The sequence below is a fragment of the Rattus rattus genome, chromosome 9, assembly GCF_011064425.1.
Source record: "Rattus rattus isolate New Zealand chromosome 9, Rrattus_CSIRO_v1, whole genome shotgun sequence".
Lineage (NCBI taxonomy): Eukaryota > Metazoa > Chordata > Mammalia > Rodentia > Muridae > Rattus > Rattus rattus.
The window spans coordinates 36,838,530-36,866,270 of NC_046162.1; the positions used below are offsets into that span (position 1 = coordinate 36,838,530).

At 39.7% G+C, this 27,741-nt stretch overlaps 1 protein-coding gene across 1 annotated transcript in view; it reads left to right on the forward strand.

Moving 5' to 3' along the window:
• Meikin (meiotic kinetochore factor) overlaps positions 1 to 27,741 on the forward strand; it is a 47,456-nt gene that overhangs the window by 10,767 nt on the left and 8,948 nt on the right. Inside the window, 10 exon segments of the mRNA XM_032914107.1 lie at positions 1,506 to 1,637; positions 4,801 to 4,920; positions 6,021 to 6,060; positions 8,896 to 8,960; positions 11,580 to 11,589; positions 12,884 to 12,950; positions 18,965 to 19,120; positions 22,173 to 22,253; positions 24,098 to 24,217; positions 27,528 to 27,648. Coding sequence (XP_032769998.1) covers positions 1,506 to 1,637; positions 4,801 to 4,920; positions 6,021 to 6,060; positions 8,896 to 8,960; positions 11,580 to 11,589; positions 12,884 to 12,950; positions 18,965 to 19,120; positions 22,173 to 22,253; positions 24,098 to 24,217; positions 27,528 to 27,648 — 912 coding nt within the window.

Below are 27,741 nucleotides of genomic sequence, written 5' to 3' on the forward strand. Positions count from 1 at the left end.
AACCAATATTGGTCATCTCCCTGATCCAGTCTTCTTCCATATGTGCTATCTCTTCCATTGGTTAGGTCCTTTAATGACCATTTTGCATTCCATGTTTGCATTTTCAAATGTCTTAATTAGCACTTGTCTCGAATCAGGTGTGTGTGTGTGTGAATAGCAATAAATTCATCTGTTGTTCCTGGGAGAGCAGTTTGAGTTTCTAAGGTTTAGCCTTCTCAGTAGCCTCAGTCCAGGTAAAGATGTCTATCTGAGCCCTTTAACAGCTCTGATTCCCACACAATGTGTGACTTCCATTTATACTGTTGGTTTTGCATTCTCTTCCCTAGATCTCTTTTATACTTTTTATTTTAAGCAAGTGTCTCACTAAGTTGCCCAGGCTGGCCTTAAATTGACTCTATAGACCAGGTAGGTTTCCCTGCCTCAGCCTTCTAAGCTGCTATGAGTAGTCCATGGAGCTTATACCAATGTGCCTACCTTAGAGTTAGTTTCATAGAGTATGGTATAAATGTTATGTTTTTATAAATTATTTTACGTGTATGTGTGTGTATGTATATGTACTACATGTGTGCCTAGTGCCCAAGGAGGCTAGAGGAAAGTCTCAGACTCTCTGGAAATAGAGCTACAGACATTTGTAAGTTGCTATACAGCTGCTAAGACCCAAATCCAGGTTCTCTGCAAGAAAAACAAGTGTTCTTAACTGCCGAGCCATCTCTTCAGCTCAGTTTTGGTTTTGTTCTCTTTGGGGTTTTATTTTGGTGAATGAAGGGAATTTGTTGTGATAGGGATTGAACTCAGGGGTTTATACAAACTAGGCAAGTGTTTTACCACAAAGTCACACACCCAAACTTTGTTTTGGTTTTACATATGCATATGGAGTGATTCTAATGCAATTTGTCTAAAAGACAATCCTTTCTTCATTACATCACTTACATGTCTTCATAAAAATCAGTTGTGCACATACTTATGAGACTATTTCTGGGATGTCTGCTCAGTCTTCTGTTCGTGTTCTTCATTCTGGGTTAATTTAGTCTGTCTCTGCTTTTTAGATGGAATAGCTGGATTCATCCTTTTTTCTTCTTAGCTAATGAATTGCATATATGTAAAATCGAATTTTTGAGCTAGATTACAGCTGAAATCAATAAGGAGTGAGCCATAAAAGTAAAATGTAGGGGTTGGGGATTTAGCTCAGTGGTAGAGCGCTTGCCTAGAAAGCGCAAGGCCCTGGGTTCGGTCCCCAGCTCCGAAAAAAAGAAAAAAGAAAAAAAGAAAAAAAAGTAAAATGTAGGGAAGCCATCAGGAAGGGTTTTATTATGTTTATTGATCAAAGCATTCAACTAAGATCCAAATCAAAATTATTGATACTATTATGACTTTGTAATCATGTGTGAAATCAGTGTTACATTCTTGATACATATTTGCATGTACATTTCCACAGGTGTGTATTATTGGGATTTCAGTTCTGCTCTCTGTTCATGCCAACCGTTTTGTTTCACTTGGCTTCACAGGACCAAGCATGCAGGATGATGTTTCCAGTTGTCTCCCGAGTTGTTCAAACGCAGAGTCATATACAAAGAACACCGAAGACAGTGGGAGTAGCTTCCCATCACCAGAACTGTTCAGAGGGGCAGACTGTTTGGGTGAGAATATAATTCCCTCCTTCGGTGGCTCTACTGTGAAACTGTCGCTTTGTCTATAAATTCTTCAGTGAGTACCTTTGCACACAGGGAAGGTGTGTTTGTTCTCTAAACATATATGCTGTCTCGGTCCACTTCTATTTGTTTTCTTTTACTTTATGTAATTTTCCTACTTTTCAGTATATGACAGGTAAGTAGGCCATGTTCATGCTGAATTTTCTTCACAGTTAGTTACATTTATTATTTATTATAGATGGAGCCTTTGGTTGATAACAGAAGACAGCGTAGGCTTTTCTCTACAACTTTCTGCAACAACAGAAAGTTGTTTCTTTAAAAAAAAAAACTAACTCATAAAGACACACATGTACACACATTGGCAAGAAGAAAGCATGAACTGTAAGCCAGACACAAAAACACAAGTATTGTATGTTTTCTCTCATACATTGCAATGAAACAGAAAAATGACTTGAAAGGAGAAGGGAAGAATCTAGGGCATGGGAGGCCTAGTGGAGGAGGGAGAGAGGGAAGGACAAATAAGGTAGAAGGCTGGGAAGCGTGAGATGGCACCACAACACTTAAAAGTGTTGATATAAGTTGTACACATGTACACACATGCACATACTCACATGTGTGCACACATGCACACTCATGTGTACATACATGCATACATGCACACAGGTACACAGACATTGATGTAATTTTTAAATGGCAGATATGGTAAATGTTCCCTTTTACTTAGAGGGAGCCTCTTTCTTGCTATATAGCTCGGGCTAGCCTTAAACTGAACTTGAGTCCTCCGTCTCAAAATTCCAAGTGCTGGGATTATGGATTAGATGACTTTAGGACCTGCTAACAGCAGGGTGCTGTGACGTTTTGATTTGTTGATCTGAATGACTCATTTCGCTGTGCTGGTTTTCTGTCCTTTGGCTTTGGATGAGCCGTGTAGATTTCTTTGGGCAATGGTGTCAGTGAACAGACATAAGAAAGGTATCAGTGAACAGACATAAGAAAGCTATCAGTGAACAGACATAAGAAAGCTATCAGTGAACAGACATAAGAAAGGTATCAGTGAACAGACATAAGAAAGGCCTAGAAACGTTCTTAATTGGCTTGGACTTGCCAAGGAAAAAACTTAGATTTCCACTGAGATCAAGAACATGACAAAGAGTCCCCTGTCTTCACTCCTGTTCAGTATATTGCTTGAAGTCTTAGCTAGAGAAGTAAGACAAGAAAGGAAGATATGCGGCCTATGACTAGGGAAGGAAGAAATCTAATTATTCAGATGATATTATTGCATAGGTAAAAAACCCTAAAGATTCTACTAGAAAATTCTTAGAGCTGATAAACATTTTCGGTAAAGTAGCAGGATATAAAATTAATATTAATACACCCTAATAACCTCTCTCTGTACCAAAGACAAACATATTCAGAAAGAAACCTGGGAAGCAATCCCATGAATAATAAATATCCCTCCTCAAAATAAAATGCCTTACAATAAATCTAACCAAGAAAGGGAAAGACCTTTATGATGAAAATGTCCCAACACTGAAAAAGGAAGACCCCAGAAGGAAAGACCTCGCATGCCTGTGGCCTGGAAGAATTAATATTGTAAAAATGTTCAACCTGTCAGAAGCAGTATGAAGATTCAGTGCAACGCTAATCAAAATTTGAGTTCCATTCTTTCCAGACATAAAAACCACAATTGTGTGTTTGTTTGTGGGCACGTGTGTGTGTAAACTGATTTCCTCAGCCACTCTCCACTTTATCTTTTGAGACAGGGTATCTCACTGAACCTGGAGCTGCCTTTAATCATAGCACTCAGGAGACAGAGGCAAGCAGATCTTTGTGAATTTGGGGCCAGCCTGGTCTACATAATAAGTTTCAGGACAGCCAGGGCTACACTGAGAGACCACATGTCAAAAACAAAAATATAAAAATTCAGTGTATTTAAACCATTCAAAATCTCTTTCAAAAATTCAGAGTTTCTCTAAAATATCAACACACTTTAAGGTATCCAAAGTTACTCTAAAATTTCAAATCTCTCTAAACTTGTAAGTCCTAACGGTGGGCTTCTATAAAATAAGTTACATACTTCCTTACTCTGAGAGGGAAGAATCAGGGTACAGTCAAAATAAAATTAAAGTGAAGTCAAAATTCAGTAGTGAAAAACATTAAGTACTTGATAGCCAGACTACTCATAATTCTCTGAGCTCCAAAGGACCTATAAAACACACACAGTATGTCGCCTGTCTCAGGCCAGCTCCTTCTTATAGCTGCTGCTACCCTTGGCTGTCACCCCATAGTGCTGGCATCTCCAAAATGGGGGGCTCTCTGGTGCAACTGGGCCGCAGCTTCACCAGTAGTCTCTCCTGGGTTCTCATCAGGGCCGCTGATCCTGCCATGTTTAAGATTAAACAATAGAATCACATAAAAAAACTAAATCATCTGGGGAGAGAGGGAAATGTGATTCAGGAAAGCCAAACAATTGCCACAGTGTACCAGAAGAATAAGATTTGTGTAGTATCTTATCACCATGATGTCTACATTGACTATGTCTGGGGATAGATGTCAGTGGTAGAGTGTTTGCCTAGCATGCTTGGGGCCCTAGGTTCAGTCCATGGTCTCCACACATAAAAAGAACATCTGATGATATATTATTATCATGTCGTGGACCGGGAGAAAAGTACAGACAGGGATGCAACAAGAATAGCACCATTCTTCTATAGCTGAGGTCGATAGAAAGCTTAAAACCAATACCAGCTAATGGCAGTGTGACTGTTGCTCACCGACACGAGGCTTAATGAGCAGAGAGGAGTACAGCAAACTGAGAGTGAGCCAGGTATGTGTGTGCTGCCGTCCTGCAGCTCAGTGATCTCTGTAGAGCAAAGACCTAGATGGAAGACGAGGAAGGACAGAGGATTGAACTAGGCTTTAGACTCCTGTCTGAGGCCATCATTACTTGTCCTGTGTTCTGTCATTCTAAACTTTCAACTTATGTCATTTATTTACTTATTTACATTTATTTACTTACTTAGCTCATAGGCACGTGCGCACGTGCGCACGTGTGTGTGTGTGTGTGTGTGTATGTGTGTGTCTGTGTGTGTCTGTGTGTGTCTGTGTGTGTCTGTGTGTGTCTGTGTACACCATGATGTATTTTGCTTTTTAGACTGGGAGCATCCCAAGTTGGAAGATTACATGCTCTACAAGAATTCTACTCTTCTAGACACCAGTAAAGCAGTAGTGATAGAGAAGGCGCCACAGTTTGCAAACCTCTCTGCAGTTTTGAGTGAGTTTTTACATTCTTTTCTTTCCTCTCACTTAGAAAATCCCTCATGTGTATTGGAAAATGAAACTAAGGTTCTCTTCCCTCCTAAATGATTTCCACGCTAAACCTACAAGCTGAGATTGCTTTTGGCTTCAAATAATAACTAACAATAGTCTTAGTACATATGGGCTTTATTTTATTGTTTACATTTTATTTATTATGTGTCTGTATGCGTGTATGCAGGATGTATGAGCATTTGCATATGCCATAGTGCAAATACAGAGTTCAGAGAACAACCCGAAGGAGTCCTGCAGATAAATTCACATTGTCATCCTTGGCAGCAAGCACCTCTGCCCAGTGAACCATCTTACCATCCCCTAATTTTTATAATTACAGTTATTTAATATATAGATGTGAGTGCATGTACATATATGTGTGCCAAGACACACTTGCAAAGATCAGAGGACAGCTTTTCGGAGTTGGTTCTTTGCTTCCACAACATGGCTCCTGGGGTTCAAACTCAGGTCTTCATGCATAATCGTCAAGTCCTTTAGGGCCTGAGGGTCTCCCAGCCTCACTCAGTCTGTCTTGTTATTGCTGTTTTGTCTGTGTGGCCTGGTGCGTACTTGGCAAGCTGTAGAACTTACTCATCTCACTGCCCGCCCTAGTTTGTGAGATAATCTTTCTTACTGTGCCTAAACCCCACTGTTGGTGCATTTTGTAACCAACCATTGTTTTCTCATATGTAAGATGGTGAAAAAATAAATTGGTGTGTTTGGTTGACATGATTAGTGTAAAATTCCCAAGATAATAGTTGTGAAAGACATCCAGATTATAAAGAACTGTCTAAATATTTATGTATCCTATAGTATTTCATAATACTTTTTGTTATGTTTTACTTTGATACTTTCGAAATACCTTTGTCTGATTTAAGAGAAAATTACAAAAAAACAAAACAAAACAAAACAAAACATGATAAAACAGTCTAAAACATAAAACCGAGGTTCAGTCACTTTGTATGTTGAAGAGAAATATTTATTTTTATCCAGAATAATTTTATCTTCACGGGCACCTTTGAATTATCTCTATGTCTAATGGATTGATTTTCCCTCCTTTGATAGGTTCCTCTTCAGAAAACTATGAAAAATGCCAGAGAAAAATGTAAGACTAAACCATTTGATGTTGTGCTGTTCAAAACCCCGTATTGTAAGAGTTGTGTAATAGTGATGACTGCCATTTTACAAAGTCAGATGAGCTTCATTCATTCAGTGTTTGCTGAGCTCGTACTCTGTGCCGGGAGTGTTCGAATTGCTGGAGTAGAGTGGGGAGTAAAATCAAACACAAAAACGCTGCCCGCATCAAGTCCAGACGGCATCGTGGAGAGGCCGACATTGGACAGGCAAATATGCTGCTACATGCTGTGTTGTAAAGAAGGATACTGAGGAAATAAAGCAAGATGGGCTCTGCAGTGTTGGGCTGAGGCTTGCTCCCTTAAACAGTGTGGTGGGAAGGTTGCCATTGGAAAGGCATCATTTGAACATCTCCAAAGGAAGGGCAAGATGGGCGATGGGCACTTTGGACAGAAGGACCACCCAGAGGAGGGCTCTGGGGTAATAGACGGAGCTTCTAGGATATCTGAAAGTAGAGTGAGTAGGATTTGTTGGTGGATTCAGAGATGCAATGAGAGAAAGCAGTCAAGGCTGACGCCACAGTTTGGTTAATAGCACATATGTTAGATAATGTTTTATAAAAAAATCAGTGGGTGTATTTTTTTTTTTTTTGGTTCTTTTTTTCAGAGCTGGGGACCGAACCCAGGGCCTTGCGCTTCCTAGGCAAGCGCTCTACCACTGAGCTAAATCCCCAACCCCCAGTGGGTGTATTTTTATCTCACTGAAGTTATTTTGTCAAAATTGAATCAGGCTTCACTTTGTGGAGCTCTGTCAGTCAAGCCTTTATTAATTCATGTTGGCTATTAATAGACGGCTTTGACATCCACCTTAGTGAACTGATCGTAAGCATTTCCAGCTTGGTCTTCCTTGGGCCCTGTTTCAGTCTGGCTTCTGGAAGTCTATAGATTGGATGCACAATTGGCAGAGTGATTTCTCTCTTAATGCAAGCAGATGGAAAGGCACCTTTTCTCTGTCTAAATTCATATCAAACGAAATCAGTATTATGGGTAAAATGTTAAACACTTGTGGATTACAAACAATTATACATCTAACTAAATTGAATTAGACTTCTAATTTCTTAGATTTTTTGGTAATCTGAAAGGAAAAGTCTGTATTCATTGTGCATTGCCAAAAAGTAGCAAAGCAGATTTTAAACCCTGCTCTGTTTGATTCTAACCACATATACTATCCAGTATAGCGTTGAGTTTCCATAAATACGCACTGCTTACTTAGTCTTCTGTGTAGCTCTGTAAAAGTTTAAGAGCAGACCGACCTCTGTTGGCTCCTAGGATCATTATCAGTAAATAGGACCTAGGAACATTGACATCAAATAAGATTATTTGTGTAATTATTTCAAAAGCACTCGAAGTTCTGTTTCAGAGGGATTATTACGGAGACGGTTATTATTAAATGATGCCAATAGCCCTCAATGATGAGGCTCTTGAGAAAGAAAAAGTGGTAGACGCGCCATGGGGAGGACCAGGGAGAAGTGTTACTGGAGGAAGCAGTTGGTTCGGGGCACGGGTACTGAACACAGTGTTTGTGAGAGAGACGGGATCTCAGTTCAAGAGGATAGCCACAATCGTAGCCACAATCGGAACTATGCAAGGCCTCCTCGAGGGTTGGAGTTTTATTTTGTTCCAAAGGTGTTGAGAGCCACTTAAGGGAATCTTAAGGGAATGGGGGATGGAGGGAGGGACCCTGTGAGGGGGAGGGGACCAGGAGGCGGAGCAGCATTTGTGATGTATATAAATAAACAAAAGATTTTCAGAAGCAGATTGTGAAAAATTTTAAGTAATTTAACTATCAATGAATACTTTTAGAAAACATAAGAAAATAGACAATTTACAGAATGTAGGAACTCCACCTCCACATCATATTGATCCTATGCCAGAGAAAACCAGTGTCAGACAAGTATGCATGTGCTGTGCTGGTCGAGGGTAGCAAGAACTAGAGAAGAAACCAGACAGAGCTGCTCTCCCATAGCACTGAGTGTGAGCAGGGCCAGGGAAGGTGAATGCTGACCAGTAGGAGTTTGGCGTTGTGCTAATACACTGGACTCTACCACCTAAGAATTGCTCTTTATTCAGAGAATACCCAGGATGCATTGGTAAGAAGTTTACATGAAAGTTTGGTCAGAAGCAAGGCAGTTTTATTTGAACATTTCAGCTTAAAGGAAAATGAGAGAAAACAGCTTGCTCTTTACTCAGCCAACTTTTCAATTAACCAGTAAAAGAATCTAGAAGAGTCTGCTCTCACATCGGGCTGTCAACTCCCATGTTAAGGAAATCTTCGGTCTTGCTCAGATCATGTTTTGGGGGCAAACGCTGAATCCTTTGGATCCATACCCATTATTATACTAGCTCATCTTCTCCTATGTGTTCAGTTAGAACAAAACACAATCTCTTTTGTGGAAGTTCCAAAGAGAGAAAGATATTCATCTCTAAAAACATCACTCAGATCAAAAAATATCACACCAGATTCTTAGGTAGCAGGCTTGCTATCTCTTTTGCATAAATAGGGAGAGTGAGATTGGGGACAAGTTTAGCTTTCTCAAGGCCCCTAAAGCGTGAGTAACCGATCTGACTTAAACTCCAGTCTGTGTAATTCTAAACATTATGGTTTTCCTCTAGAGACATGTGTCATACTGATAAACATGTAAGTACATGTTACTGTTAACTGTTACTATAAACATGATACATTTTTCTAACCAGCTGTAGTTCCCCTACAGAATAATTAATTGCACATCTTTATTTTTAGTATAATTTGAGGATAACTGAAAGTTACTAAAAGATTAGAAAATATCATTAATTTGTTCTTTTTACAGAGGAATGACATTAGAGGCCCAACATATTTCTCCAGAACCAAAGTATACTTCAAACCTAGCATCAGGTAATAATTACTGGCACTAATTTATTTACATGGTTACATATTTGTTTTTGCTACAGTATACCATCTACTGATTACTTGTTACCCCAGGAAACACTTTAGCTTGGTTGCATTTTAAAAGTAAAGATTTGGTTGGGTGTGTTAGTACACACTTTTAATCCCAACACTCAGGAAGCAGACGCAGAAGAAACTCTGAGTTAGAGGCCAGCCTGGTCTACAGAGCAAGTTCAGGTCAGCCAAGGATGCAGAGCCAGACCTCATTTCAAAAAAAAAAAAAAAAAAGGAGGAAGGAAGGAAGGAAGGATATTCATGGGGTTAGAAAATGTTTCTTAATTATCCACATAACACCCATAGTTTGTTCTTAGAGAAACATACTTGGTATGTTCTGTACCAGGCATTGTTACATTCTAGAAGGCACAACATTTTCTCTGCCCCTGCAGGCTCAGTAATAGGAGAGAACAATTGAACTATATGTAATGACTGAAAAACAATGGGGTCAGCAAAATGTCTTGTATTACTGGCCCCCTGTTATTCAATTTATTATGGAAGTGAACTTAACAAGACATTTATATCATTAGCCTCAGTTTAGGCCAGGTCTTTATTTTCTTATTTATTTTATTTTTTTTTTTGGTTCTTTTTTTCGGAGCTGAGGACCGAACCCAGGGCCTTGCGCTTGCTAGGCAAGTGCTCTACCACTGAGCTAAATCCCCAACCCTTACTTTCTTATTTTTTTAAACTTTACTTTGAGGGTGTTTTGCCTACATGTGTTCCTGCGTACCGTATGCATGCAGTGTCTGCAGAACCCAGAAGAGAAGAGCAGATTCTTTGGAACTGGAGTTATAAACACCTGCCACAGGGGTGCTGGGAATCACACTCAGGTCCTCTGGAAGAGCAGTAGCCAGTGTTCTTAAACACCGAGCTACCTCTTCAGCCCTTGTTTTCTTTATTTCTTGCCACAAGTTTTATAAATCTATTTGGATGCAAAATTGAAGAATTGTTCCTTCATCAAGGAATAACTTAATTATTTCAAATGTTTATATGAACTGAAAATATCAACTTAGTTGTGAAACTTACATTTTAAGAAGTTATTTTCAAGAAGCCAGTGTGATCTACATACTTAGTCTTTAAATAGGGTCTTTAGTCCCTGTTTTCTTTATTTCTTGCAACAAATATTATAGCATGTATTTGGAAGCAAATTTGAAGAATTGTTTCTTCAATGAGTAATTATTTCAAATGTTTATATAAACCTAAAATATAAACTTAACTGTAAAATCTTCATAAGAAGCTGTTTTTAAGAGACCCTCCTGGTCTACATAGTGAGTTTTAAGACAACCAGAGCTAAATACTTGAGACCCTATCCTGGGGATGAAATGTGTTCCTGTTCTGAATGACAGTATTCTAGTGGTAGAGACCGAGCCTGTAAGGCCCAAGTCCAAGGGAGGAGTGGACTGTCCATTCTATTAGGTTACCACTGGGAGGTCAAAAACTACAACCCTCAAAGGGAACTGTGAGGCCCTCACTTTGTAATAACACATGCAAAAGGTTAGAGAAATAGAAAAAATCTTAATATTCATTCTGAAGCTCACCGAGACTGAAGCAGCAAGCAAGAAGCTACGTGGGTTTACACCAGGTCCTCTGCAGATGTTGTGGCTGTTAGCTTGGCATTTTGTGAGACTCTAAGTGGAAGAATGTGTATCTCTGACGCGTTTGACTACTCTCGGGATGTTTTCCTCCTAGGGGGTTGCCTTGTCCAGCCTTGAGAGAGCGTGTTTGCCTTGTCTTACTGTATTCTGTTTTGTCCTGTTTGGCTGTTTCTTGGAACCTTGTTCTTTTCTAAAGAGAAATGAAGGGGGAGAGGATCTGGGGGAGAGGAGAGGTGAGGGATGCTGAGAGGAGTGGAGGGAGAGGAAATTGTAGTCAGAACATATTGTATGAGAGGAGACTCTATTTCCAATAAATACTAAAACAATAAAAATTAAAGGATTTAATTTTTTTGATAAATAAAATTACAGGATTTCATTGTTTCACTTGAGTTTAAAGATTGTAAAATGCCAAGAAAGATAACCCAGACTTGCAGTGGCTTTAAAATATAAAGAAGGAAGGCGACACAGCATAAAGAAAAGACAAAAATGGCTGGTTTGGTACAAAACTGTTTTTTATATTTTTGGTTGTGAGCCTAGCCTTTAACGGCTGAGCCATCTCTCCAGCCCCAAAACTGTTTTTTAAAGTCCCTGTTCACAAGGCATCCCTGTCTGCTCCCTTTCCTATGGGCTGATGCTCCAGAGAGTTACAGTCTCCTAACGCTGTCCATAGCAGACCGCCTGCAGCTTTTCAACCCAAGAGCTCGGAGACAAGCAGGTACCAGCACCCAGTTAGGAGAGAGGGGCCTAGTGACTGACTCCTGCTTGTGTGCGACTCTCTGTGGCACCCTAAGCATACCTCATACTGAAAATGGACCTTAAGCGTTTATTTCTTACACTAAGAGAAGCAAGGCAGTGAAAGACAAAGTGAGACCTGCAGTAGTAGCATGATTGCCTGTGTGCACAAATACTGAGCACCAGAAAACACACTGGGAGAAAAACATTAATGGGAAAGGGGTCATGGTACAAAAACCAATCCTAGTTGTACCTAGGTCTTCTCAAATCAAAAGTTTTGCTTTGTAATGGAAAATGTTATTTTAAGAACATGATAGTAGGGGTTGGGGATTTAGCTCAGCGGTAGAGCGCTTGCCTAGGAAGCGCAAGGCCCTGGGTTCGGTCCCCAGCTCCGAAAAAAAGAACCAAAAAAAAAAAAAAAAAAAAAAAAAAAAGAACATGATAGTAGAGCAGAGTAGTGACTATGGAATTATAATGTGCTTCTGTATTCCTCTTTTTTTCAACATTTCCTTAATTAGTTATGCAAATGTCACTGTCAAAGGGTGGAACCCGGGCTGTTTTCATAGGGGAATATTGGAAAGGATCAGGGTGATCTGAGTAACAGGCAAAACAACCCATGCAGGCATTTGGAAGTCACTGAGTATTTCAAACTAGAGACCAACATTTTTCCAGCTCTCTGTACATGGTGTTATCCTCCGTAGTTATCTCCCTGCCTATTGTCCAGAGGGCTAAGCAATGTTGGATAAGCTAAAGGAGCCCTTGGAGAAATGCAGCCACAGGTAGGAGGTGGCCCACAAGCGGGAAATATGGAGCACAGGAAAAGTTTAAATAACACAGGCCAGGCCTGAATTTGTTTTCAATGTTGATAAAGCCAGGTTAGTGGCAGGTACTTGATGATTGCTACTCAAAAGGCTGAGGCAGGAAAATGGCTTACACCCAGGAATTCAAGTTTGGGCAACATAGAAACCTCATTTCATTCATAAGTAAATGACCCAATACTGAGAGGCAGGTCACAGGAGAAAGGGAGTATTAAAATACAGGGGAGGAGAAGTAAAGAACTTCACTCACTCACAAACATCCCTGCTAAGTCAAAAGTAAACCATATATTTACTTCTGTGAAACATGGAGCTCTGAGATGGGCTTCTATTTTAGGGGTGTGCATGTTTTGGCTTGTATGTAAATGTGTGAACCATGCATGTACAGTGCCAATAGTAGCCACTGGAACTCCTGGAACTGCAGTTACAGATGGCTGTGGACCACCACATGGGTGTGGGCCATCAAGTGCAGGTCCTCTGCAAGAGCAGTCAGTTCTCTTAACCACTTGGCTATCAGCAGCCTTGTCTGACATAAATCTTTTAAGGATATTTCCTTCTATCTCAGGTGAGTTAGATTATTCAACACACATTAGGTTTTTCCTTCTGTATAAGAGGTAAAGTCATTAAAATCGAGGATTTGGTTTGGTTTCAATTTTGATTTTGAAATCTTTGTCTTCTGTACTTAGAGTTAATGGCCTGTTAAATAGACTGAAACTATGTTTTCACTTGTAGAAAGTGCAGCTTCTGGAGTCATATGCACTGAGAAAACTGGCCCTCCAACAATCAAGACAACAAAGAAAAAGGCAAGTATTGAAGCAGGATAACTATACAAATAATTGCATTGATAAAATATGTGATTTTAATTAACACATATAGAAGTTATTTTCTGTGCATTTTGGGCAATAGAAAAAGCATTTGGGAAAATAAGATTTACTCAAGTTTGTGAAAAACCTATGTAGACCATACGTGAATATATACTTTATATACATTTAATAAAGAGAATGAAAATGTATTTTACATTTCTCTGGTTTTCCTTTAATACTGTGTATATGTTATTCATCAAGGCACAGGGTTATGTGTAGCCAGAGCGACATTTCATGCTGAAGACTGTAGTGAGTTAGGCTTGGAATCTGAAGTTCTCTGGGGAAGGCTTTGAAAGCCTTTCATTAATTGTATTGGGTTTTTAAAACATAGATATCATCCAGTCAGATAATTGTTTTATTTGTCTGATTGTCTGATGGTATCTATCATATAGTTGAGAAAACAGGCTTCTATTTTTACCATTTTTTAGTAGTTTTCAGCAGGTCTTTCTTGATTTAAAGTCCCCTTTCTTTCTTTTGTAAAGATTAGGGAATAAATTGGGAAACAGCAAACACGTTAGGAAGGAGAGCTATCATAAAACATTCTAACAATTTTTTGGTGAGGGATTTTGTGTTGGCTTTGATGAATGTGCTTTATAGGAGAGGTGGCGAGATGTGTGTGGATTGAAGTATAACTTTGCCTGTAGAGTTGACAGATTGACATAGAAGATGGAGTGGCAAGTGACAAGCTTTGAGAAAGACTTCTAAATCTTGCCCTGAGCAGCTGATTGATCACAGTGTTATTGGAGGGGCTGGAGAAATGATTCCGTTTTAATCCTTAGAACACATGCAAAAGCTGGGTGCAGTAGCATATTCCTGTCATCCCAGTACTGGGAGGCAGAATCAGGAGCATCCCTGGGGGCTGGGGGGAGGGGCATTGTTGGTCAGCTAGTCTACCCAAATCAACTCATTGTCTCAAAAATGTGTGTGCACATGTGTATGCCAAAGTTAAGAAAGAGGAGACAGGCTGGAGAGATGGCTCAGTAGTTAAGAGCACTGATTGCTCTTCTAGAGATCATGTGTTCAATTCCCAGCAACCACATGGTGACTCAACAACCATCTGCAGTGGGATTTGATGCCTTCTTCTGGTGTGTCTGAACACAGCCACAGTGTACTAACATGAAATAGTCATCTTAAAAAAGAAAAAAGAAAGAAGACAAGCCTCATATTTCTAAAAAGTATATATTATGATAATCCAAAACACAGAGAACTTTTAAAGCTCAAATATGAAGACGAAGTAATAGACAAAAGATCTGAGCAGATACTTCATTTAAAAGGTTTGCAGACGGCAGGAAGATGGCTAGAAGTTGCTCACCACCACATGCTCATAGAAAATTGTAAGTAAAAAACGCCGTAGAATGTTCCACATCTACACTGACAATGCCAAGTTCTGCTGCGATGTGTAGTAACAGGACACTCGGTCATTGCTGGGAGGCTGCAGATGACACCGCCATGCTGGAAGACAAGTTTGTGCATTTCTTTTAGCAAAACTGAGCATGCATTTACCTGAGACGCAGCAATGAGTCTTTAGTGTTTACCCAATGAAGGGAAATCTTCGTCCACACAAACTGTGAACTGCACATGGATGTGCATAGCAACTCCATTCATAATCTCTAGAACTTACAAGTGACCAAACCACTTCTTTAGTAGATGAGCATAAACACAGACTGTGGAGCCTCCAAATGGTGTGCTATTATTCAACACGAGCAAGCAGTGAGTGGGCAGATGAGACAGCAGGTCAGGGCTCTTGTTGCACAGCCTGATGACATGAGTCTGATCCCTGGAACCTATGGTAGAAGGAGAGAAGCCATTCCTAACACTGTCCCCTGACCTTCACATGCATGTCACGGTGAAGGTGCACCTGTACTCATACACATAAGCACACTAGTAATTTATAAAGCGATGGGGTTGTCAAACCATGTGAAAAAACCTATCTGAAATGGTTTATGTGATTCCAACTCTGTGCTATTCTAGAAAAGACAAAACTATGGAGATCTAAAAATGAACAAAAACCTAATGGTTGGCAGGAACTGGAAGAAGAAAGGGATGAGGAGGTGAAGCATAGAGGACGTTTGTTAGAGCAAAGAAGCTATTCTTTATGATAGTACATGATGGATTCGTGTTAAACTTTTGTGCAAAACTACAGCACATATACAGCATTAAGTGAACCACAAAGTTAACTGGTATGACTGTAGACTCATTGATGATGTCAAACACAGCGCCAAATAGAGGATGGTAACAGTGGGAGGGGTGGACAGGACTGTGTGAGAAGTCAGTTCTTCTGTTCAACTTTGATGTGAATTCAAAACTATTCAAAAATTGTATTAATTTTAAAAAGAATTGTGAATTGCATTTAAGATCATGAAAGTCTGATGATTTCAGCAAGAATGATTTTACTAGACCAGTGAGTATCAAACCAAATTGGGATAGGTTATAGCTGTGGGGAAGTGGGGAAGCTCATAATTATGTATAGAACCCAACATTAAACTCAGCCATGGCCGAGATTCAGGCTTGGGACCTTTGGGGCAAGAAGGAGGAGCCGTTGAAACAACAACTGGATGATCTGAAGGTGGAACTGTCCCAGCTTCTCATTGCCAAGGTAACAGGCTGTGAGGTATCCAAGCTACCAAATACAAATCTGCAAATCCATCACCAGTGTCCTCAGTGTCATTAACCAGACTCAAAAGGAAACCTGGGGAACTTCTACAGGGGCAAGAAAGAACAAGCCTCTGGACCTAATGCCTAAGAAGACCAGAGCCCAGTGCCACTGGCTTACCAAGCTCAAAGAGAAGTTGAAGACCAAGAAGCTGCAGCGGAAGGAGCAGAGGCAAAGTGCAAGACTGGGGGTGGGGGAGAAGATCCCTAATGGGAAATAGCAGAAAAGAAGCGTAACAACTGAATGGAGAGGCTGGGACTCAAGCCATTTTACTAAAAAGCTGGATATATCAGATCAGTTTTGAAGACTACTAAAAGTGGTGGACAGGAAGATGGGAGCGTAGCACTGAATTTTACCCAGTAGGCATCTGGAGCATCCCATGGCCTGGCAATGTAGTTCACTTCACTCAAACTTCAATCCATTGCCTTAAAGCAATGAAAGAAAGTCTTCCACATGCTTCCTCCATTCTCTTTACTTCTTTCTCATTCCTCCTGGAACCTGTTCTTGTCTTTCAACTAGAATGTCTACTCCATAATGCAACTTCTACTGCTGTGGCCCTTCTCACATACAGATCTAATACTTGGAGATTGAAGTGTGTTCTATCTTATATTAGTGCCATTTCTCTGCTACTGTGTGTTCTGCCTTGTTTCAAAAACTATGCTTATCAGAGACGTCTCTTCCTGAATATAAGTCTATTATTATGATATCCTGGTGTTTAAAATGTCCCTATTATCCTCTAATGGCCAATAGCACATGAAATGATGCTCACTGTAATTATGCATTGAGTAAATGCCAATCAGAGCCACTTATATTTATTCACACCCAGTAAAATGACCACAGTAAAAAAGACCATAACCAATATTGGTGAGGGTATGGAGTAATTGGATCCTTCTGAAAATGTAAAGTGGCATGGATACTTTGGAAAACAGTTTGTTGAGTCCTCAAAAAATGTAAATGTGGATCCAGCAATTCTATCTTAACTTTTAAGGAAAAATAAATAATCCAAAGAAAAAATAAGAATATCTATCACAAAAACGGGTACATAAGCACTTACAATTATTTATAATTGCCAAAGAATAGAAATAACTCCGATGCCCACCTAATAATTGAGTCATAAAATATAGCAAAATATAATATAGCATAATATAATAACATATTATCCAGCAACTAAAAACAAGCACTGATGCATGCTAAAACTAAACACAGTACGCGACATGAAAAACGCAAGTCACAGAAGACCATTTAGAAGACCAGTCTAGGATTCCATTTACAAGAAATACCCAGGGTGGAAAATATATAAAGACAGAATTACAGAAAAGGTTACTTAGTAGTAGAATGGAAATTTATCACTGATATGAAACTTTAGTAGCAAAAGTGTTCTAAAATTAGATTGTGGTAATAGTTGCATGACTAGAAAGACCTTTAAAGTATTTCATTGTTAAATGAACTTTAGCACATGTTGAATTGTGTCTCAATAAAACTATGTAAGAGGCACTATGTTAATTTTAAATGTCCATATTATATTGAAGAGAGAAGTCTATAAGAAGATGAGAAGGCATCAGTGTAGAATTTAAGCATGGATACTGGCCCTTCAACAGAAGGGTCATAGCCATTGTGGTAGGTTTATAAATGCAGTATGAGAGGGTTGAATTTGCACTTGAAAGGGCACATACCACATTCAGCCATTCAGCGTTCTACTCTATCTTTAAACTCTTAATGGTTTTTAAACAAAGGCCTCACATTTTGCACTGAGCCTTGACATTTTTGCAGCTTAGGTGACATCCTGCTTGATAGTTTGTTGTTACGGGTTGGGTTTGTAGCACCATATAGGGTATATGGTGAAAGTTTTTCGGCTGAAACTTGCAAAGGGAAGAAGACACATATGAGGAAACTGGAGCATGTGTGAAATGGCTATGTGTAGAAGTTAGACATATGTAGTAGAGTTGTTTGTGTGAGACGACTTTTGTTGAGCCTGTGTTTTGGCAGATTTCACAATTCAACTGGTGTCCAGTTATACTGGTGGCACAGAGGCTATGGGAATGAGGGCTTGCCTGAGGTTGAAGAGGCATCTGTGATAGGAGGAGCAGGGATAAGAAATTAGTTGTGCTGTCGAATAATCACCTACTGGTTAGATAAGCTATGAAGAAGACTGAAGGAGGACTATGGTGAAGATACACCAACAGGATCCTCTCGGACTACAGGTTTTAATGAGGGGAGCATGTTATTTCACTCAAACAAGGCATAGGCAGCTGTGTGAATTGGTGATTCTGAAGTTTCTATTGGAGCAAGAGCTAAGCTTGATGGTGACATAACTATAGAGGCGTGAGGGAAAAGGCAGCATAGACGTCAAGGGACAGAGAGGTCAGCTGTGTGTATCCATTGCCTGGTGGATGGAGCTGTTTAGAATAATGTCAAGGCTGAAGGAGATGTCTGTCTTCACGAGCTAAAACCTTCAGAGGGAAGAAGTCAGTTGGGGAGGCTGCTGCATGCTTCGCTCTTGTCTCTATTCTCACATTTACTCGTTGAGAGGGATTATACCTTCTTAGCTCCTACTTCCTTCCCCACATTCTGCCATCCTCACACCCTCACCCAACTTAGAATCTTCACAATTAGACCACCACTGATTTTATGTGAAATTCAAATTTTACCTCCGGACTTATGTTTGCCATGCTTGTATTTAAGCACTATAGTATTATAAATATATTATGAAACCATGAGATAAATCCATAACTGGAAACAATGACCATTTATAATATTCAGTTTAGGGTTAGTTAGCATATCCTGATGTTAAGAGAATTTTCTTTTTTAGGATGTGGTTTCTCAAATACAGATTATTGAATAATAAAGACAATAATAGATATATTTAATATTTTCCATAGTATTAGTTTAAGTGTTAGCGAACAGATGTCATAATTTATTTTGTTTTTGCAAAACATTATTTGGATTTCTAGCTCCTCCTAACCGCTGCTGGTCCAGTGCTCTGCCGCTGATCAAGCCATATTTCCAACCTTGTAGAACACGATGTGAGCGTTATCCCCTCAAATGTGATAGAACTGAGTTCAACCTATTTTGTCTTTTACCAGATTTTTCATTTAAATAAACGGGACACATTATTTTAAGCATATGTCGGGCTTTGGGTTTTGTCTTATGGTGCGGGAGATATATACCCCTACATTCTCTTTTCCTAGAAAATCCTTTGTCCTCGAGTTTAAATCTTATTTTTTGCAACTAGAAGCAATAGGACCCCCGAGAATGCTTTATAGCATTGTGAATTATATTTCATACTGGGAATGTGTTTCAGCCTGAAAAAGAATCTGAAGATGGAGGTCCACTTGTTCAGACAAAGTTGAGCTCCGGTCATCCGGACAGCAAGGTCCTGTGCTCCCCTCTTAGTTCAGCTCCTGAAAGCAGTGCAGTCAGGGATGCTCTGCTGCCTCAAAGCCTGGAGCCTGCGCTGGTAAGTTCTGGTATTTATTCACTCGGAATTCTTAGAAAGGCTATAACATGCACTGATTAGGAAGATCTAGAAGTACAAGATTTCTTAACAAATACAGAGAAAATAGGATGCAGTCAAATTATCTGCATGCGAACTAATGCTGTGTAAAGTGAGCTGAGGGCTGATGGTTGTATCATCGGGACCCCTGCAAAGCAGGTTCTGAGATACAATTAAGAGTTCCAGTGACCGATTGGAGCAGATGAAACCTGAGAAAAGAAGGGAGGGAGGGATTGGCCAGTGGCTGCCTGGATCTAATGGGGAGTTCTGAAGCAAAGACTGCATCACCCAAGCCTGTACTGTGCTGCTGTGCTCAGGGCTTAGCCGGAGGTTGAGCTGACGGCTGCAGCTTGACAGCTGACACAGATCTAAAGACACTGCGGCTCAGCGATCCCTAAACACACCCCTGCCGCGTGCCCGCAGTTCTTTGTTCTAGGAAATCTGAATAGCGACCTCCTCCCCCAGGCTGCCAGAATGGTGCTAGAGCTAGCCCACTGAGTGTCTCCTCTCCAGGACCTGCTGGTTCTCTCTGCATACACTCTTTGTAATCCTTGCTCACCAATTCTAAAGGTCGACTAGTCCTCATTGTTCACATGAAGAAATTAAAAGTATATAGCTAATAAGCTAGAACAAATATATTCAGAACCAAGCAAATGTACCCCTAAGTTTTTTATAACTTTTCTTAATAATCCATTCTAGATTAGTTTAAATAGATCATTTCAGAAGAAAACCAGGGTGAGAGGAAAGTAAAACTGGAACAAAACTAACACAGACTTAACTGTGATTTTCAGTTTTATCTCAGAGTTTGGGTTCCAGATCCAGACTTAACGTCACATAACAGTCACTTATTTAAGGGAGAGACTGACCAGAAAGGCATGGTGCGCTTATGGAATCCAAGCTTTGGAAGGGCAGCTGGTTGCCTGAAACAAAGCTATCCACCTGTCGCTCTGCCTCTACGCACTTCTGCTTTGCTTTTCTACCTGTTTCTTTCTTCTTCGTTGCCTGTGTTTTGTCTCTTTCAGTGTCGAGCTGTCTCTCATTCCTGTCTCTGCCTTATTACCAGTCTCCCTGCTCCACACTGTCGCTGTCCTCCTGTGGCGCTGTCTCTTTATCTTTCTATTGTTGTCTGTCTTTCCTTTCTCTTCTCCCTCCTGTCAGTCTTGGTCTCTTTGAGCTCCCCTCTCCTCCTGCATCTTTACCTCTCCATTTCCCCTCTCATTTCTCTCCTGCCCTCCACTCCCACTTTGTCTATGGAGTCTTTCCATGAAAACATCAGGATAAAATACTTGAATAACAATAATACCGAATACATTTATAAACTTACATTTAATACATATCAAACTGAACATGGGTTATCATAACTGTTTAGTAATGCTTCAGATTTTTCATTATATTTTTATTTATTTTTCTGTATGTGCCTTGTGTTGGCTTGTGCATGTCATGGGATTTAATTTTTAAGCTGCTTAGGAGAATTCTGATTTTAAAAGATTTTTCAACAATATTTACATAAGTATTTCTTTTTTAAAAAAAGATTTATGTATTTGCTTTATGTAAGCACGTTGTACAGTGTCATTGTCTTCAGACACACCAGAAGAGGGTGCCGGATTCCATTACAGATGGATGTGAGCCACCATGTGGTTGCTGGGAATTGAACTCAGGACCTCTGGAAGAGCAGCCAGTGCTCTTACCCACTGAGCCATTTCTCTAGCCCCATAAGAATTTCTTAATAACCATTTAACTTAAAAACTACATACATTTACATAACAAATAGCAAACTATTTTGCCATGAAAAAGACAAATGAACTGTAATAGTTTAGGAACAGTATTAAAAATTCAAAATGTGCTGGTCCTAGCAGTATCTTCACCTACAGATTTAACTTCCTTGGGCATGTATGACCATCAAATTGATCATCAACTAGATAGGACCTAGAATCATCTAGAAGACATGGTCATGACTGTGAGTGATTGGTATAGATTTGGTTAATTGAGGTGGAAAGGCCCACCCTGAATATGACTGACAACATTCCATGTGCTGGGTCCTGGGCCACATAGAGAAAAGCTAAAAGGCTAAGCACAAGCACTCCCTCATCTCTCTTTGCTCTCTGCCAATGGATGCAATGTGGCCAGCTCCTGCCAACATGCCTTCTCCACCATGGAGGATGGATTTGTATCCTTGAACAGTGAGCCCCAATGAACCTTTCCTCTCTTACTTCTTGCCTGACATTTTGTGACAGCAGTGAGACAATTTACAGTATTTAAATGAAAAGACTGACACTATATTTTAAAAAGTACAGTAGTCCAGGAACTAAACAAATGCTGCAAATAACTTTAAGATAGTTAAAAAAACAAAAAGATAATCAAAGCACAGTTCCTTAATTATTACTCTGGCTTCTCTTCTTAAATTGATAGTAACTTTAACCTAACATTCTTATAGAGTTGTTACATCAGATACAATTCTTTTTTCCATTAATTTATTTATTTACTTTATATCCCGATTGCTTCCTCCCCTCCTCCCAGTACTCTCCTTACACAGTCCTTCCCCATACCCTCCTCACCTTCTCCTCTGAGAAGGGGGAGCCCTCCCAGGGGTACCAACCCACTCTGGCACATGAACTCACTGCAGTTCTAGGCACATCCTCTCACAGAGGCCAGGTAAGGTGACCCAGTTAGGAGAACGGGATTCATGGGCAGGCAACAGAGTCAGGGACAGCCCTTGCTCTAGTCGGCGGGGGACCTGCGTTGAAGACCATGCTGCACATCTGCCATAATATGTGCAGGGAACTGAGATACAGCCCACGTATACTCTTTGCTTGATAGTTCAGTCATCATATACGATTCTATTCAGGGTTGTTTGACCTAGTTCAGTTCAGAAAATTCTTCAGTTTCCCATCAGGTGGTTTAAAATTTAATTCACAGAATAAGGGTTATGTTACATAAGGTCGAGTGTACTACCTTTGAATTACTATTTTAAAAATATTTTCTTTCTGATAATATCCTATTATGTATATGTTTATAGAAAAAAAGTTGTATTCTTCCTGATAATCAAAGCAAAGTCCTGCTAACAAGTACGCCATCCTCAGACATAGCTGAGTTTGTGGTGAGTACAACCCTTGGCTCTTATGGGCCTGTTTTCTGACACCCTTTTTCCTTTTTCATCTGTGTATGCTCTACTGTGGGTTTGCCTGTAAAGCGTAATTCCTGTGCTTTTCTGCTGCAGAAACACTTTCATTGGAAATACTCTATATGTGGTTTGTTTGGCAGTTTTGTTTAAAGATTTTATTTTTAATTACATGTATGTGTCTGGGTGTGGGTGTGTGCACCTAGGTATGCGTGTTCACAGAAGCCATAGAGGGTGTCAGGTCCCCTGCAGATGGAGTCACAGATGGCTGTGAACTCCGTGACGAGGTTGCTGGGAACTAAACTCAGGTCCTTTGCAGGAGCAGCACACATTCTTAATGGCCGAGCCATCGCGCTAGTCCCAAACTTGGCCAAGTCACAAATTTTTCTCCCCCTCCAGCCCTGACTGGCCTAGAACTCTCTGTGTTAACCAGGCTGCCCTTGAATGCATGGAGATCAGTCCAACTCTGTTTTAGAAAGGTTGGGATCAAAGTCATATAGTACCATGACCGACCGGTGTTTCTATATATGTAACATAAAATTTAGAATTTTAACCATGCTTAGCTATGCATTGAACATTCCTATAAAGCCATCATCTCTGTCTAGCTCTAGAATTCTTTTTATCTTTTTAAAAATTTCATAGCTATTAAATAGTAGCTCCCTATAGAACCATCCCCAGGCCACGACTGTCACCGCTCTACTTTCTGAATATGACGTGAACTACAGTAAGTGCCTCCTATAGTTAGAACTGAGCATTTCTTACTCCTCTGTTTGGGTTTTAAGGAAGGATCTGACTTATCTGGGGGTCAGATGACCCTCCTGCCTTTACCTCCTCTAGTAGCTGGGAGTATGGGTGTGTTCCACCATGCTCAGCAGTATTCCTCCTTTTATGACTAATGTATTCACAAATATTATACCTTCAAGTTTACATATGTGACAGCATGTGTCAGAGATTCCTTCTAAGGACTAAAGACATGGTTCAGTAGCTAAGAATACTAACTGTTCTGGCCTAAACAGGTACTACATACACATGGTGTATGAACATACTAGCACCCATACACATAAAATAAACTAGTTTTAAAAAACAGATATGGGAGGTGGCTCAGTGAGTAAGGGCACTTCCTATAACCTGAGTTTTATCCACAGAACTAACACTGTGAAAGGTAAAAACCAACTCCTGAAAGATGTTCTCTGATTTTTACATAAGTGCAGAGGTATGTGTACACCAGCACACACACACACACACACACACACACACACACACACACACACATGAAATTACTTAAATTAATTAGTTTAGAGATAAAAACATCTCTGTTATAAGATCACATTTTATTTATGTGTCGGTCAGTCAGTGGACATTTTGGTTATGTGTACTTTGGTTGTTACGAACACTGGAGGTAAAATCATGCATGTGTATAAGTTCCCTATTTTCATTGCCTCTGAAAATATACCCAAGAGTAGAATTTCTAGATCATATGGTAGGGGCACTTTTAAGTTTTCTAGAAAGTCTTTTCCATAGGGCTGGCAACATTTAGCAACCTTAAGCAGTGTGCTAGTTTCCAGTCCCTGTACATCCTGCCAGTATTTGTGACTTTGTATTCTGTTTGGTTTTAGTGAGAAAATAATTGAAACACTGATTTATCCACAGTTAAATATGATTTGAAGAATTATTTCTAAATGTAATCATGTTTATTCAAATGAAATTATTTGTGCATCAAATATACAACAAAATGCTTCAGAAGAAGAGTACTTTCAATGTTAATTTAATTACCTAAAGCTAATTGTTTTCGAAACTTTAAAAGGAATTATATTATTGTATAGATTGATTTGTCTCCAGTGCAAAATGTATCTTTTGAAGAACTATTTCCAAATGTCAGCAATTATGTTAACTCAAGTGAAATTGTTCCTGTATCAAGTTGGCAAGAGAGTTCTTTAAATGAGGTAACATTTTCAATTTTTTCAGTTGCTGAAAAAATAGTTATTATGCTGTGCCTTGAGACTAACATCCTTTATGTGTGCTGAGAAGAATCTTAGGATGTGACGTGCACATTCTTCCTCCACTTACCTGAACTGCCTTTTTACTCTGCACATGGAATCTTTTGGAGTACGACACTTGAAATTTTCGTGGGTTAAGCTCATTTTTCTTTTATAACCTATATCTTCGGTGTCATACAAAAAGTGATGACCAAATTGAATGCCAGGAAGCTGCTGCCTCTTTAAACAGTTGCAGATCTCATAGTTAGGTATAAAAATCTACTTTGACTTGCTTGTTTTCTGAGCATCTAACTTCTCTTTTACATGGAGGCACTCAGTTTTACAATGCCACTATCTAATTGAAATATGTCAGAATTGTATTATATACAAAGTTATGTATAATAATTTCAGATTATAAATGTTTTGTTTTCTTTCATTTTTTGCAACTAGAACTTACTATGTAGTTCAGGCTAGACTAAGTTTCACAGTTTTAATCTCAAACTATTATAAATTCCCCAATGTTTGGATTATAGGCATGTGCCATTATGCCCAAGCAAGGCAAAAACATTGTACTTCCAGAGCTCAGTGGATGTTTTATTGTTTTTCACAAGTTTCTTTGTACACACACACACACACACACACACACACACACACACACACATATAATCTGCAATGGGTCATGGTAGTATGACTTATTGACTCACAAATGCGTAGGAAATGACTGTATTCAGAAAGTGAATAGCACTTGTTAGAAATTCTTGTTGAAACTTCTAGATGTTTCTATGATTGCTTTACTTATTTATTATTCAGATTTTTATTTGGATATGTATCTGTGATGTGGGCATCTGTATTCTCATGGCATGCTCTCGAGTGTGAGAGAGTGTGTGTGTGTGAGTGTGAGTGAGTGTGTGTGTGAGAGTGAGAGTGTGTGTGTGAGAGTGTGTGTGTGAGAGTGAGTGTGGGTGAGTGTGTGGGTGAGTGTGTGGGTGAGTGTGTGAATGTGAGTGTGTGTGTGTGTGTGAGTGTGTGAGTGAGTGTGTGAATGTGTGTGTGTAATTCTGAGGTTGACATCAAGTACCTTCTCCAGTTGTTTCCCACCTTGTATATTGAGGCATAATCTCTCTCTGAACCCAGAACTCCCAGTTTGGGGTCTGGCTAGCCAGCTTGTTCAGGGGATTCTGTTTCTGCCTCCTTGGAACCTGGATGGCATGAGGCTGCCATACTTGCCTGACATTTACATGGGTGAGTGGGATCGAAATTCCGGTCCTCACACTTGTTTTTAGCCTCTTATCTTTATTTAGTTTAATTTAGCTTATCTTTCTTGACCTTCATCACTTCTATTAGAAACAGACTTTCCCCATCTTCTATGGTTTAGCCCAAGTAGAAGGAAAAGGGCTTATTCTTCTGTGTATATGTATGTCCGGATTGCTTAAGGACTCCTGATAGCTTTGCTGAGTTACATGCCTGTCCTGGTCTATCTGCCATTGCCATGGAGATGAAACTGTAATTGTCTAAGCCTGGGTTTCCTTCCCACTGCTTTGGTCACAGAACAACCAAAACTTGCTGAGCTCATGAAATGCCATTCTCCATTACAATTATTTCACGGTATTTGGTATTGGACAGAGAAACATTGAGATCATCCCAAATTGCATTCCTTTCCAGATAATTTGTTTTTCCACTCTGTAATTTGTAAGTGAAAAACTTTCTTAATCCCAGCATTTGGAGGGAAGAAGTAAAGGATCTCAAGACTAGGTTGGCCTATATAGGGAAGCCCTGCTTCAGAAAAGGAAGCCTTTTGAGGACATGTTGGAGTGTGATGCTTTCTTTTTATTTTAAAAGTAGGGTGGGAAACTTTAGGTGTATATTGAGCCAGTTACTTTTATCTTACAGAATTCTTTTTTAGTTCAAATATTTTGTTACAGCTCTGATTATTCCCTAATTTATTCTTTGTTAATATACATTTTTAACATTTCGGGTGGGGTTTTTTTATTGATTAACATTTTCTCTTGTTTTTTATAGCCACTGATTCTTTCAAAAATATTTTGGGAGCACTTCCATATTATTTCCCTCAAAAAAGAAAGAAAGAAAGAAACAAACAAACAAACATAAAAACACCCTGCTTTTATCTGACGGCAGCACTTGGGAAGGCTTCGTGACCTAGGAAAGGTTTCATCTGTAGAGCAGCTTTCGGTCCCAGCAAAGAATAGTGAACTGACTGGTCTGTCAGCATCAATTGACTGATTGATTGATTAATTAGAGGTTCAAATACAGTCCTTTTCTGTGTTCGCCTTAGAGACAGATGCTGAGCAGAGTGGAACACGGACAGCTCGTTCCTTCAGGGACTCTGTTTCTTAAAGAGGAGGTGAGGCTTTTGGTCTCATCTGTATTTATGTCAATGGAGATGTGGGCTCACTTCGTTCAGCTGCTTACAGCACAGAACCTCTACCTTGAATGGTCAGAAGTCTTCCAAGAAGGAAATGATCTGATAGGCCCTTAGGACAATTCTCTGTCCTGTGCTTGAGATGGGAGGAAACTGTTGAAAGAAGTCAGAAAGCAGATGCGGGTATAAAATAGCATCCATAGAAAAGAGAATGTGTGTGGCTAAAATAGGAGGTAAATCGACAACTTTGTTCCCATCATTTAGACAATAAATCATTTACCCCCTCCAAAGTGCTTCAAATTATGATTCACTTTAGCCTCTCTATAAGTACTGTTTTCTTGTTGCTTGATCCATTCTCTGGTGATTTGAAGGGAACCAGCCCCCACAGGCTCATGTGTTTAAATCCCGGCCCCTCCTGTTGGGAAGGATTAGGAGGGTGCAGTTTTGTTGGCGATGTGTAGCTGGGGACAGGCTGTGTGGTTTCCAAAACCAGGTACTAAGCACATTGCTCTCTCTGCCTCCTGCTCACGGTTTGAGATGTGTGCCCTCAGCTATTCCTGATGCTGTGGCTTCACGGCCACCACATGGCCTCTAACCCTCTGGAACCATAAGCCAAACTAACGTCTTTCTCTTATAACTTGCTTTGGCCATTGTGTTTTATCACAATAGGAAAATAACTAAGATAATTCATCATCCCTTTCTATTTTTCAACACTAGCATCAGTACTAAACCGTTCCTTAGACATGGTGCATATCCTTGTTTATCTGGGTATTACTTATTGTTTTCTGATGTGATTCTGTCGTCCTAACCAAGAATACTGAGACTATTTGCGCTTTAATTAGCATTAAATGTAATAATGGAGGAATTAAGCGATAACTACTTCTCTTTCCTTTTCAGTTTTCTCCAAACACATCAGAGATCTGTTGTATTATTAGGGCATCACCAGGAACTAGACAGATGAGAAGGAAAGATGCGGCTGTGAAAAACAGATGCTCTGTCCCTACAGACGTTCCTCTAGGTACGAGCTTAGCATAGTGTTCTCATTATATAAAGTGTTTCTATGATAAATGCTTTGTGTACACAGGAAACCTCTTTTATAACCTGTATTCTT